Source organism: Drosophila elegans, unplaced genomic scaffold (assembly GCF_018152505.1).
Source record: "Drosophila elegans isolate 14027-0461.03 unplaced genomic scaffold, ASM1815250v1 contig_476, whole genome shotgun sequence".
NCBI classification, from domain to species: domain Eukaryota; kingdom Metazoa; phylum Arthropoda; class Insecta; order Diptera; family Drosophilidae; genus Drosophila; species Drosophila elegans.
Genome location: NW_024545863.1, coordinates 15750321 through 15763050, shown reverse-complemented (window position 1 = coordinate 15763050; position 12730 = coordinate 15750321). Strand labels below are relative to the sequence as shown.

Here is a 12730-nt window from a genome sequence, read left to right as displayed (position 1 = left end):
AGAACGTGCTGTAGCCACCATTGGTAAATGGAACTACAACTCGCCCTTTATACAAAATGTAAACGGCTTTTACTCCCTGAAGAAAATTAAAATCTATAAATGAATTTAAAAGCAATTTAGTTTTAAAATTAATTTTAAAAATTTTATTGCAGAGCATATATGAAGTTCTTGTAATTTGTGGTTAGCCTCAGAACAAAATAATTATTCAAAATGTCTGCCAACTGAAACCTAGCAGTCTTGAGCCTTTAAATCACACAGAATTCTACTTCAAACAGGTTTCACAGAGAAACACCCTTTGTACTCACACTGCATAATAACTGGGAATATATTGTCCCATAATGACGGACTTTAGCATTGCCAAGTTTGACAACTACCAGGAGTATCTGCACTCCTTCACCACCGTCGAGGACTTCCGGTACTTGCCCTCCTACAAGACGGTCACAACCCTCACGAAGCTCGGCTATCGGGAGCACCGCAGTTTCTACAAGGAGGACGAGTTCCAGAATGTGAAGAAACAGGTGGAGCAGCTGCTGAATCCAACGGTCTCTGCCCAGATATACTATAGTCAGTATTTCACAGGAGCGGATCCAGCTCTTTGGGCTCTGGCCGAACGGGAACATCTCAATGTGCAACAGGAGATATCAGTAAGCGGTTTTTAAGCGATCAATCAAAACAATTGCAAACAATCTCACTTTGCAGACCATTATCTTTCTGGAAATAAGTGGCAGAAGCGGTTTCTCCAAGTCCGGCTACATTGACTTCGAGGCCAGTCTGCGCAACTGCAGGTTCAAAGGACCCAATGCAGTCGATTGGCGGGCCGTTTTCGAGGTGCGAAAGATGCTGCAGCCTCAGCCGAGCGATATTGTCTTCTACGATTGGAGAACCAGGAAAATCTTTGCCAATGACAACGACAACTACACAGTTGTGGCCCATCCAGAACATGGCCTGATGTTTATTCACAAGGGCGATCACAAGAACGTCACGGTCACCACGAAAAAGAATCCATTTAGCAGCAACGTAAGGCGTTCTATGATCAAGTCCGATCTCTACGGTTTTATGATATTATATGACCACCATGTCCGCAAGAAGACCTAACTGAGTTGCGACTCGTGTTGATGTTTTAAATATAATTGTACATTCCGTTATCCATTGAATTTTACTTGATTTAAAATTGCTACCCTTTATGTAAAGTATATTTTTAGCCCGACTAATAACTGGCCTTCATTCAATATTAATGTCATCTGATAAAAGCTAATGCCTGCAACGCTTGAGCAAGCAAAATTCCACTTAAGTTGTCAACACTCTGCTGCCTTAGCAACCACACTCACACACACACACACCACGGTCACCCCTCCACACACTCACACCCAAACACACACACACTGACACTCTTTGGGACACGCACGCCCGCCTTCGCCCATCCATCCACACCTAAAATACCCAAATCAAAAAATAAATGGTAAACACTGGACGATCCCAGCCCCCGAAACCACATGGCCCCATGTCCATGGGCGACTCTATCGAAAAATGCTGATGATATGATATTTGGAATTTTTTTTTTCTCAGCCAAGCAGGCTTGTCGTCTCAAAATTCCTGCAGAGCATGGCAAATATTTATTTAATGCTCCGGAGTGGACAGCAGATAGCCAGACATGCAAACCTGGGGGTTGGAAATACTACTTGTTTGCTTTTGGGGGCTGGGGCTGGTCTTTGAGTCTGGCCCATTGTTTCATGCTTGCCAACTTAGTAGCTGCTGCTGCTGCTGCTTAGTTAATTTCTGGTCATCAACTGCAGAGCGGCTTTTGTTTGGCACCCAGACAATGGCGCAGCACAGAGGAAAATATGTAATAAATGCAGTGATTTTTATCTTAAAAAGAAGAGGCATGAAATCTTTGTGAAAATCATGAAAAAAATTCATTTTTTTAAGATTTTAAACATTAAATTAGTTAATTTATCCGGCCGAACTTACATTTTTCTAAAGATCTCAAGAAAAATCCTAATATACCTATTGTTTTCTTTTTCACCAATCCAATCCGAATAAAATCATTTGGCTTCCGAATTAAAAATATGTTGTACAAACTTTTAAACACCTATATAAATGATTTCAAAACTCTAGTTCTTCGTATGGCACTCCCCAATATTTGGACTTAAAAAGTTAAAATTCAAGTGACATATTGTTTTTCTTTGTGTGCTGACTAAGCTTGGCGACTTGGAAAAGCTCCAAAAGTGCCAGCAAACAACAAAAGGGGCGTTTCGGAGGCGTGGACAGTCTATTGTGAAAGTGTGTGTCTAGTTTTAAGTGCTTCCAGCGTGTATAAATCACATTGTTGAGCATTTTTAGCGATTGGTATCGGTGAGGTGCGAGGAGCAGTGCAGGTAATGTCTGCGCATAAAAGTATGCAATAAAATATTTTGTTGCCGCCAGACGTTTTAAGTGGATTTTGTAGACCACAAAATGGCTTAATAGGCGTGGAGAGGGGCCCAAAAACTTTGGGTTTCATTAGCATTAACGGGCGGTTGCCTGGTTTCCTGGTTGCCCGGTCGACTGGGCCGGCTTGTCAACACGCCCACATCTGAGAGGCCACGACCAGAAACAATATTTATGTGCAGGTTAACACGTGAGTGCGAGGGTGCGTGTGTGTTTGGGTCTGTTTGCTCACAAACCTGATTACAAAACTCATAAAGTCGCCATGAAATTCAAACAATGCGTTACGTGCATCGAATGCTGAGAGCCACACAAAGGACAAGATGAGGAGCCGCCACACTCACACAATCACGTACAAAGGAGCCCAAACACACACCCAAACCCACACCCAAACCCAAACCCATGCATAAACAACATTTTTGTTTGACCCAAGGAGTTGAAAGCGGATGTGAGAGGGCCTGTTTATTACATTTTGATTATTGCAATCTCGTTTCTCAGGATCCGAGAGCACATCAAAGGATCTCAAACTGATTTACAGTTGCCGAAACTCGGCGAAAAACAAACGGGAGCGGCGGTGAAAAAAATCAAATCAACCGCCGGCACCCAAACTTTCGGCAACTTTAAAAGCGTTTTAACTGCCGCCCAACTTTGAATATAAATATAAATATATATGCGAGTGGCCCGCCAAGCGATTTGTCAAAAGCGGCTCTTACTTGTGGATTATGAATACTTTGCTTGAATTTAGCTGACAGCAGAAAATTATTACACAATGATTAATATTTATTTGCCCGGGCCACTGAGCAGCGGTTCCCGGCGGAATTTCATGACCGGAGTTGGAGTTGGAGTCGGCGATGGAGTAGGAGTCCGAGAAAGTGGCCACAACAAGTGACAATGTGCTGAATATAAACATTTTGCCGTTGAGCCCTGCTCCTTCTCCTTGGGAGCCGCTCAAAAGGGCATTTAATTCAGATTTATGCCCTGCACGGCATTGTGACAGGACGAAAGCAAACACAAGCCAGCGTGTCCTGCGAAAATTATGATATTTGCCACCCTTCGAGGCGCTCTGCCTGTTTGCTTGGCCCGATAAGCTATCGCATCGAACAATAAAATAGCCTCGCCCGAAATTTGGGTTCGAAGTTTGCGGCCAAGGCAAATAGGGATATGCGCAAATAAAATGGCAATAAATCAAAACGATTGACGATCTCATGATGCGGCTGGCCTCAGCGATTAAGGCCTCAGAGTCGAGATTTTGCCATATAAATCGACTTGGGGTCGAAAAGTGATTTTGATTGTTATTTGTTTTGCCGGCATCTTAGTTAGCCAGCGTGTCTGCCTGTCGACTCACGACTCGCAGTCTTGACAAGCAATTTATGGCGATATATCAGAGCGGAATCCATAATTTATGCCATGCTGCAGGAGAATCACTGCATCGGAAGTGCGAATTGGAGGCCAGGAATTCGCAGGAGCTGCCGCGGCAGCAACTGTCAATAGGGAAACTTCATTATAAATTACCCAACTGACAGTTGCTGGCAGACGGCGGAGAATAATAATAATGGCAGCCGGGGCGAAAGTCGAAAGCCAAAGAAAACCCCCAGTCAGCTGGAAGCTTTTACCCACCCCGCAGATTGTTTCAATCTGCTTAAGCGACCAAGTCGATGTCGGAATCGAAGGAACCTGCCTCTTGGCCCGAAGGCAATCAGCCATGCAACCAGATCTGCACAGTTTCCCTTTCTGCCGACGGTCATCGAAGGCGATTGTTGTGTTTAAAACTGCTGAATAATTGTGCGGAAGTTGCTTCGCAGGAGGACTATGTTGTTGCATTCTGGGCTAAAAAAAAAAAAGAAAATGAGCTGGAAGGTCCATGAATCACATAAAAAGCAAATGTCGCGTCGTTAGGTTAAAAGCTTTATGCAAATTTTCCTTTGCTTTTTATCATATTCTCTTTGCTGCGCTGCCAGCGGAATGGAAACTGTATTGAACAGGGTACGAGATTGCATTGCGGGGTGGTTATATATATATATATATATATATATATATATATGTATATATATGTTTAATCCCTATATCGGGGTGGGATGGCCATGGATGTGCAACTAAGTTGAAGTGTCTGCAATTAGGTGCAATTGTTCGAGAGGAAGTGCCATTCAGCTAAGCATTTGAACACGCAGGGCACTTATTAACCCCTCTTAAGTGAATTATTATTGCAGCAATAACAGCCATTGGAAAGCATCTTATTGGATCGGCCAGGTAAGTGTAGCGAATTAATTAATTTCACTCGGGCTTCTGCATATGCTCTTGCATGATAAGAGTAGATGAGCACTGTAAAAAAATATGAAGAATTAGACCAAATTAAGTGAAATTAAACTTACAAAATGCATATTTCTATACAAAGTGTGGTATAGCTAGTGCCTAACACAATGTTATTATGATTAAGCTAAAAAGTAAAATAATATTCAATTTATTTCTAATCAATACATAAGCCAAAATATGCCTAAAAGAATATGTTGTTAAAAAGATTTAGTTATTTTGCAATTATTTTAAATTCGAAATAAATAAAAAGTAAATGTGTAACTACTGGTTTCGAAGCTCTTATAAGCGAAGCTCCTATACAACCTATTCGTTTTTATAGCAATAGTTTTCTAGTGTATTTTAAGGCTTAGCTGGCAATTGTTTGGCAAACGGACATAAATTCAATTATTGTCTAAACACACCGACGGCTATCCCATCATAATCTGAGACAAGCAGGAGCTGATTGTCCTGGGGGCAGGGGTACAATTAAACTGCCTTGTCCGCACATTACCGCTCACGTTTTATGGCTGCCGTTTTAAAAATATTGAAAAAAGGCAGGGCTGGCGCGAAATTGAAATGCCCGCCAACAGGCGCAGCTTTATTGGCACCCGTCGCCCAGAGGTCGGGGCATTATCCTGCAGATGGCTGCGGTCGCTGGACATTAGGCGCTGGAGGACATGCCCGTGGACAAGGCCGGGATCACGGGCGCACGGATACGGGCATTGTACATGAGAGGGCGTCATTAAATACACATTACCCAGCCGGCGGAGGAGGAAGGCCGGGGCGGTCCGGCGATAAAGGCACAACAACACCGCCGAGCAACAGTCGGCCAGCGGGAGAATGGCTATTAAAAAGCAGCCCGGCCCGAAGATAGACATGCTTGGCTACAGTGGCAGACGTAACAAATTACGCCATTTCGACAGGCGGTTCTGGGCAGGAACACAGTGCTGCCAGCTGCGCTTTTTTCTAGCAAGAAGTCCTTGAAATTTTACAGCAATCATAGCTAATTTACATATAAATTTAAGTGAAGTTATTACCACCATTTTAGCTCCTGATAAAATGATAAATGATAAATGATAAAAATTTTAAAAGCCATCGTTGCACAGATTCTGAAACTAGCCAGAAAATCACCCAAACGTTTTCAGAAAATGGAGACAAATATATTAATCAAACTTCGAAAACCTGAATTTCTGTAATTATTGATTAAAATTTATTAAAATCTATAGGAAAAGTATACCTTAATCATTGAACATTTTTGATCTTACCCTTTATATTTGCTGCATTAATAGCTTGTTTTTTAAATTTTTTAAATAACTTAAAATATGTTAAATAAAATAATTAAAAAGTAGATAAAAATCAAACGAAAAGAAAATACTTTAAAAGGTTATGTAAGTATTCAATATAACTAATAATTATGAATGAAATACCATAAGTGTATGTTATTCTGCTAAGTATTGAAGTTTTAGAAAAACAATTATTTTTACTAGACAAAGCTCATTATTTAGCTCTTTATATAGCTTAGGTTATCTGCAATCGCCAACACTGAATGAGCATTATGGACGGTGGTTCGATGGTCGGTGTTCAGTTTCAATTGTGCCGGCAAACGTGACTCCAAATTGGCTGCCGGCGAATAATTCATACGAAACACTTTCGCACCGGGCGCCTTGCCATTAGCATCGTACTGCCCCGCCCACCGGACGACCTCCAGCCCCCCGTCGTGAACCACGGACGGATCTCCGAGCCCCATGTAACCCCTCGATTGCATTTACAGCAAATTATTTATGGCTGCGACAGACACGGAACAGGACGCGTGTATGCGAGTATGGGCTGCCAACTTCACGTCCATCAATATTTTATGAAACCCTGTCTGCAGGACGCTCCGCGCTGCTCGCAGCCGCAGAAACGGATGGGTTGAGTCCTTGGAACAGGACGAGGGTATCTGCTAACATGGCTGCCTCTGCCACGCTGCCTGGCTGCCTTGATGCCTTGCTGCCTGGCTGTCGATATCCGGTTAGATGAGTATCTAAATTGCCTTTACTTTTGATGAATTAGCGCCGGCTGCCTGTCGTTCCTTTCAGGATGGAACGGAATGGGCGGCAGTGCAAGTGCCTGTGCTGCGCAGATAAGCTTCCTCCGACGGGTGCAAATTTCAATTTGTTCTGAATGATTTTGCGCTCATCAAATAGGCCGGCAATCTAGGAAGACACCATCACGACCTTGCTTCAAAAAGCTCCCTTGGAGCAAAAGCAACAAGGTGTGGCAATCGGTTAGAAAGGAATTGGCCTGCAGTATATATTTCTTCTATAATTACCCCATTATTAAATAGGAAAATGCGAAGCAACATATTACTTGGGGAAATATAGCAAGTAAATTTATGCACAGAAAAAAAAAGTTTAAGGTGCAAAACAGGGTTGAAACATTTTAAATAGTTAAACGCTTGTTGCCTTTTTTTGTGTTACTAATTGTATCTGAAATGTTTGGCTTAACTTATCAAAATGTTGTTACCCTCTTTTTGCAATTAATTTTGTAGCTCTGTATTCTCTGTGTGTATTAAAATCAAAAATATTTAACAGTGATAACATTTTTTTTATTGTTATAACACTAATACATTTCTGAATTTACACTACACTACACTACACTACATCAGAAACATTTTTAACATTATTGCATGTAATATAAATTACCGACTTCAGTTTAAAATATGATTGCTTTAATGTCAATACGTTTTTGTATTTACAGACTAAAGAAATAAATAAAATCTAACAGAGTAACTTTGGTTTGAATGGGAAATTTTAGAAACAAAAATATGTGTTTTCTATTGTTGTATATACTCACTCAAAAAAGCGGACCCACATTAAATTTAAAATCCAGAAAAAAACCCTTTAAATTCCTTGAGTTAAACATCAGTTAAACGCTGCTGTGTTTTTAAATTACCAGTTTAAGGTCCATTATGATTCTCTCCCGAAAGGAAATCGTATCGTTATTGCTGCTCATCACGGCGGTTAGTTGCACCTGAGTACGAGCATATGACCTTGTGACCCCCCCCCTGAGCCCGCAGATCCTCTGTCTGCTGAACGCGGCGCTCTTCGCCAATATCCTGCCCCTCCACGTCAGTTATGAGCAGGTGGCCCACCAAGTGGTCTGCGTAGGAACCTCCTACATTTGCGTGATTTACGCCCTGAGCACCTGGATGTACCACTCGAATTATTCCAGGACCCGTCAGCACATGCGAATGGTGGTGGGTGGTCTTCTCTCCAAAAGGGCTTTCTAAGTATTTAAATATCCTATCGCCTTCCGCAGCTGGTGACCACGCTCCTGGGAATGATGGTCTGCAACATCGTCGCAACCTATTATTTCTTTGTAGGCTTGGCCTTCACCAAACTGGAGGAAGCCATGGATCTATACTTACTCTTAAACAGCTTTGCGGTGGCCTCAAAGACCGTCAGCTTGGGCCTGTCGGTCACCTCCATTCTTCTGCTCTTCTTGACCTTGGTGCTGATCGTTATTAAGATCATGCAGAAACGCCCCAAGCACAGTCTCGAGGAGAAGCTGGAGGATGTGGAGTCGCAGAAGCAATGAGTCCCACTCCCCTGGGAGTGCACATTAGGTTTGGTTTTCATGCAACGCCAAACATTTCATGTCGCTGCAATGTGGCGCCGCAGTTGCAATAATATAAATATTACACTCGTACGACGTCTGGTCCAGACAGACACGAGCTGCTCACCTCCTTTATATTTTCACCCATGACACACAGATTTCGCCTGTGTGCTTTCTTCGCAGGTGATATAAAAAATATATAAAAGGACCTCTCTGCCATTGCTTTTCTTAGTCGCACTGTGCATGCGCTTGTTACTTATATACTTAATAGTTTTAAATTTTGAATACTAAATAAAATATATTTATATTTTGAACGGACAAACAAGCTGATTTAACCTTCAAGCTTAGATATTAAATATTATTATCTGAAGAGTGGAAAAATGCGAATACTTTTCCTTATAGAGTATGGAAAATGCCATCAGACGGATGCAGTTGATGTGTGAGTGCTTGGGCACCTTCGGAGACCAAAAAAAGGCAATCCGCACAGGATAAGTCTGAGCAGTGAAACTCATAAGGAAGACAAGCAGCCTCTTCACATCGGCTTGTGTACTATTGCATTTTGCATAATGAAACAGGCAGACAGTGCAATTTTCAGCTACAGACAAACGAAGTTAAGCAACAACTTAAAGGCTTGGCGGCAGCGACTTGCCAGGCGTAAAAGTTAAAGTTTGCCTTTCAAGGTGGTCTTTTGGGGAATGGAATTTGGATATGGTTTCTAAGGGGTGGCTTAGTAGTCTAATTACGCTCCAATGGCTGCCCATCAAAAGTGACAGTTGGCAAGGCAGGGGCTTACAATAAAATTTCCAGTTAAGTTATTGCCGCACAAGCTACCCAGAATACTCAGTTAAAAGTAATTCCAAATTTAATTGCGCACAATTTAGAATGGCGAAATGTTTGGCGTGCGTTTAATTAACTGAAAAATAACATAAAAAGCAAAACGAAAACAAGGCAGAATGACAGTCGCGGCGCCAGTGGAAATGCTAAATATTAAATGCCAACTAATTAAATTTCGGGCATGCCAACGGAGTCAACGGAGACGGAACTGCCGAATTTATTGTTGCATTTAATGGCCAGCGCAGGCGGTTGTCCCATTCGCTTTGGCCGTCGCTTGACTTTACCACTTTTTATTGCGTATACGCAACGAGTCGCCACCGCGTATACGAAGTGTATTACGCCCCCAATGCAAATGGCAAGAGCAAAAGCAAAAGCAAAGGCAAGGCCTCGCTTTGTGGACGGGGATATAGGATGCCAAATGGCGCAGAACCACAGGCATTGCGATTGTAATTCCGATTGGGCAAACGTCAGTTTCGCTGCGGTCCGTCGCCAAATGAAGCCAATAAAACGGCCTTGTTCGCATGCAAACGTGCGAAAGTGATTCATGTAAACTGATAAAAACTTAATCATATTTCACGTATTAACACGTAATTATTAATGCCTGATAAATGTCGGCAGTTGGTAAAACGTGAAAAAGTCGCAATTAATATGCATTATTTTTCCCCTAGTTGTCAATTCACTGGCCAAATTAATTGTGGCAGGGTGAGTCTACCGGTTTTGCAGGCATTTTAGTGTCTCAATATGTATTTAAAAATTATTTATTAAATTATCTTAAAGTATTTTAAAAAGGTTTTTGTAAACAAGTTTATCCCATAAGCTAGAACACACTTGGAGAACCCATACAGGGTATTTTTCATCTCCATCACCATCATAATCATTATTTACTTAATTCCGAACAAGCATGTAATTCCGCTGTGCAGGTTCACTTTTATTATTATTATCATTGTCAAGTGTGCGAAGTGTGTTGTCTGTGGGTTTATTTGGTTCGAGCCGCGCTTTATTTTCTTTTAATTATGTACTCCGATCACAAATGTGGGTCAATTAACAAGCAGCCATCGGCCCCCATTGATGTCGCGAAAAATCGGGATTAAACAATGCCGCTGACGTGCTGCCAGGACAATGCAAACAATTGTCAGAATTTAAATGCAGCAGCAGCGGACCGCAAAGTTTCCACTCGCTATCCGGTTCAATGTTCGCATAAATTATGCCGACATATGTCGGACATCTGGCGACTGAACGCGCTTGCTCCGTATTTCGAATTTTCCTCATTTTTTTCGGGGCATTGTCGTTTTACAGTGCGTAGGTTGTTGTTTTACCATTCTGAGAGGGCGGCAACAGCTTTCGTCTAATTGCCATTGGCATTAAGCCAAGTGCAGGGCTTCGTTTAATACAGAATGAATCAGGCATAAACTACGATGGTACAGTCTCATCAATCATTTTACCAGCAAGTTTCAATCCCTGAAACTGTCTTGTCAAATGCCTTTGGCTGAGAAAAATAATCGATGAGCAGGCTCAAGTTTTTAGACAACAAATATTATTTATTTAAACAAAAATTAGTACAATACCTAACAGTATTGTATTTTATTAACCAATGATTAAAATAATTGGATTTTTGCTGAAAAATTAAAATTATATGTTTTAGCTGGAAAATGGGTTTGCAAAGAATTGTTTGTCAAAATTAATTAGGTTTGTAGAACATTGCTTTTGAAAGTCATTGTGGGTTATGCTCGATAAATTCAAAGCGAACTGGATAATCTTTTTCCTGACCAACACAAATCAGATCTAGAGGATCCAGGAGCGGAATTTCAACCTGAACACGGTATTCATGGTGAAGAGATCGGGAAGTAATTTGTATTGTAATGTCTTCTGTACACATTTTCTAGCAGAGCAGAGGCTTCGAAGGACTGGCAGGTGAATGTTTCCAATTTAACCATGTGCAGTGTGTTCTGGCATAGATTCCTGGTGCCCTATAAATGCAATGTGTGCCAAAACCTTGTGCGTGGAGGTGTGATCACCATCTGTGGCCATTTATTTTGCTGGACCTGCCTGTGGCCCCGCCTGAGTGGAAAAGCCACTCCGCAGTGCCCTCATTGTCGGCACTGCTTGATCCTGCACGAGGACATCGTGCCCTTCCACGGCGAAGGACCCAATGCCGACTCCAATGACAGTCTCTTCCTGGCCCAGCCGGGTTCAGTGCCCCGTCCCACGGGTATGTACCTCAGCGACCCTTTCCCTGACTGGTTCAGGATCAACGATCCCATCGATACGCGACCTGGCCGACTGGCCCGGCACGAAGTCACCTGGGGGCTGGACCTCTTCACCGTGCTGTCGCGTCTGTCCGCCCAGCATCCTTGGGTGGGGCATCAGCTGCGATTCCTCAGGTGCTTCCAGCTGGTCTACGCCATCCTGTTGTGCCTGCTGTGGTGCTTGGTCTCACCGACCTAAGACATACTTGTATTCCACTATTTTTAATTTGTTCTGATTTAGTTCATTGTTGACGTGTGGCCAAGGGGAAAAGCATATAAGCTCGACCAGGCCGCAATAAATTTCTGTAATTACTTGCCATTAATTTCGTGTTTTAGTTTTTATTGTAACCATAGCTTAATTAATACAATTTAAACATTTTGGTTTGGTTTTAGTGTCTTGGAAATGTATGCATGAGACAAACAAGCCAGATATGCACCCAGAGAAGTATCATGGAAAATCCAAATATATTCACTTTGAACTACATATTTTCGGTACTGAGAGGTGTTGTGTTTAAATCAAAGTGTTTTTCAGTTTCATTTTTATTTTTAGGTGTTGTAAAATTTATTTTTAAATTAAACAAAAATTATAATCTAAAATTTTTCTACTGGATAAACCAATTAAATTTATAAATAATTATATTATGTTTTTAGTGTATTAAAAGTAAGTTTTTATTGTGAAAAACAATGTTACATTCAAAATTTTTTAATGTTTAATTTTAAACTTGCCTTGCATTTTTTATACAGCCAAATATGGGCTTGTCTTATGAAAGTTAGTCCATAATTATTCCTATTATTCGACGGAAATAACTTTTAAGATAGTTTGCTGCTAAGCCATTTTTCTCAGACCCGGCATGCAACTTGGGAAAAACAAGGAAATATTTTATAAACTCTTCGGCCAAGTCAAAGTTGTTGCATGCAACATAGCAGCAAATTCCCGGACCGTGCTGGCCAGCTGAAGCAAAACATTCCAGGGGCAGACAAACTCTGGCTGAAAACAAGCAGCCTTAAAGTCGGCAGATCAAAGCCTTTACCTGAGGAGATTTCGAGGAACCGCACCGAACACTCTGGCTAATGAACCACGGTCAACCGAATATGCCGGTGATTGGGTTAGCAGCCAATTGAGTTGTTATCCGGCTTTTGTCGGGCCGAACACTCGATGACAGCGCCGTGGGGGAATTGCGTGCCGGCTCTGGGCAATATTTATCATTAATTAAGCGAGTGCCGAGAAGTCCGTAAGGATGTATGCGAATATCCGAAAGCAGGGCGTCAGAAGTTTGGCCACGGCCACGTGGAGAAGGCGACACGGACATCGAAAGGTAGCGGATGCAGGCGCAGATGCA

General features: G+C 42.0%; 3 protein-coding genes across 4 annotated transcripts; all 3 read left to right on the top strand.

Moving 5' to 3' along the window:
• Positions 1-239: 239 nt before the first annotated feature.
• Positions 240-1145, top strand: LOC108150167 (cilia- and flagella-associated protein 299). Its single transcript, XM_017278140.2, has 2 exons — positions 240-644; positions 700-1145. Exons 1-2 carry the CDS (start codon positions 339-341, stop codon positions 1093-1095), a joined length of 702 nt encoding a protein of 233 aa, XP_017133629.1. The 5' UTR covers positions 240-338; the 3' UTR covers positions 1096-1145.
• A 6412-nt stretch (positions 1146-7557) lies between these two features.
• Positions 7558-8600, top strand: LOC108150230. The gene is made up of 3 exons (XM_017278280.2): positions 7558-7714; positions 7772-7951; positions 8014-8600. Exons 1-3 carry the CDS (start codon positions 7664-7666, stop codon positions 8290-8292), a joined length of 510 nt encoding a protein of 169 aa, XP_017133769.1. The 5' UTR covers positions 7558-7663; the 3' UTR covers positions 8293-8600.
• A 2240-nt stretch (positions 8601-10840) lies between these two features.
• LOC108150188 lies at positions 10841-11713 on the top strand. 2 transcript variants are annotated; one of them, XM_017278194.2, is made up of 2 exons: positions 10841-10963; positions 11031-11713. In XM_017278194.2, exon 2 carries the CDS (start codon positions 11077-11079, stop codon positions 11587-11589), a length of 513 nt encoding a protein of 170 aa, XP_017133683.1. In that variant the 5' UTR covers positions 10841-10963; positions 11031-11076; the 3' UTR covers positions 11590-11713. The 2 variants fall into 2 exon arrangements, with proteins under 2 accessions (XP_017133683.1, XP_017133692.1); XM_017278203.2 differs by having other exon boundaries at positions 11028-11713.
• Positions 11714-12730: the final 1017 nt, after the last annotated feature.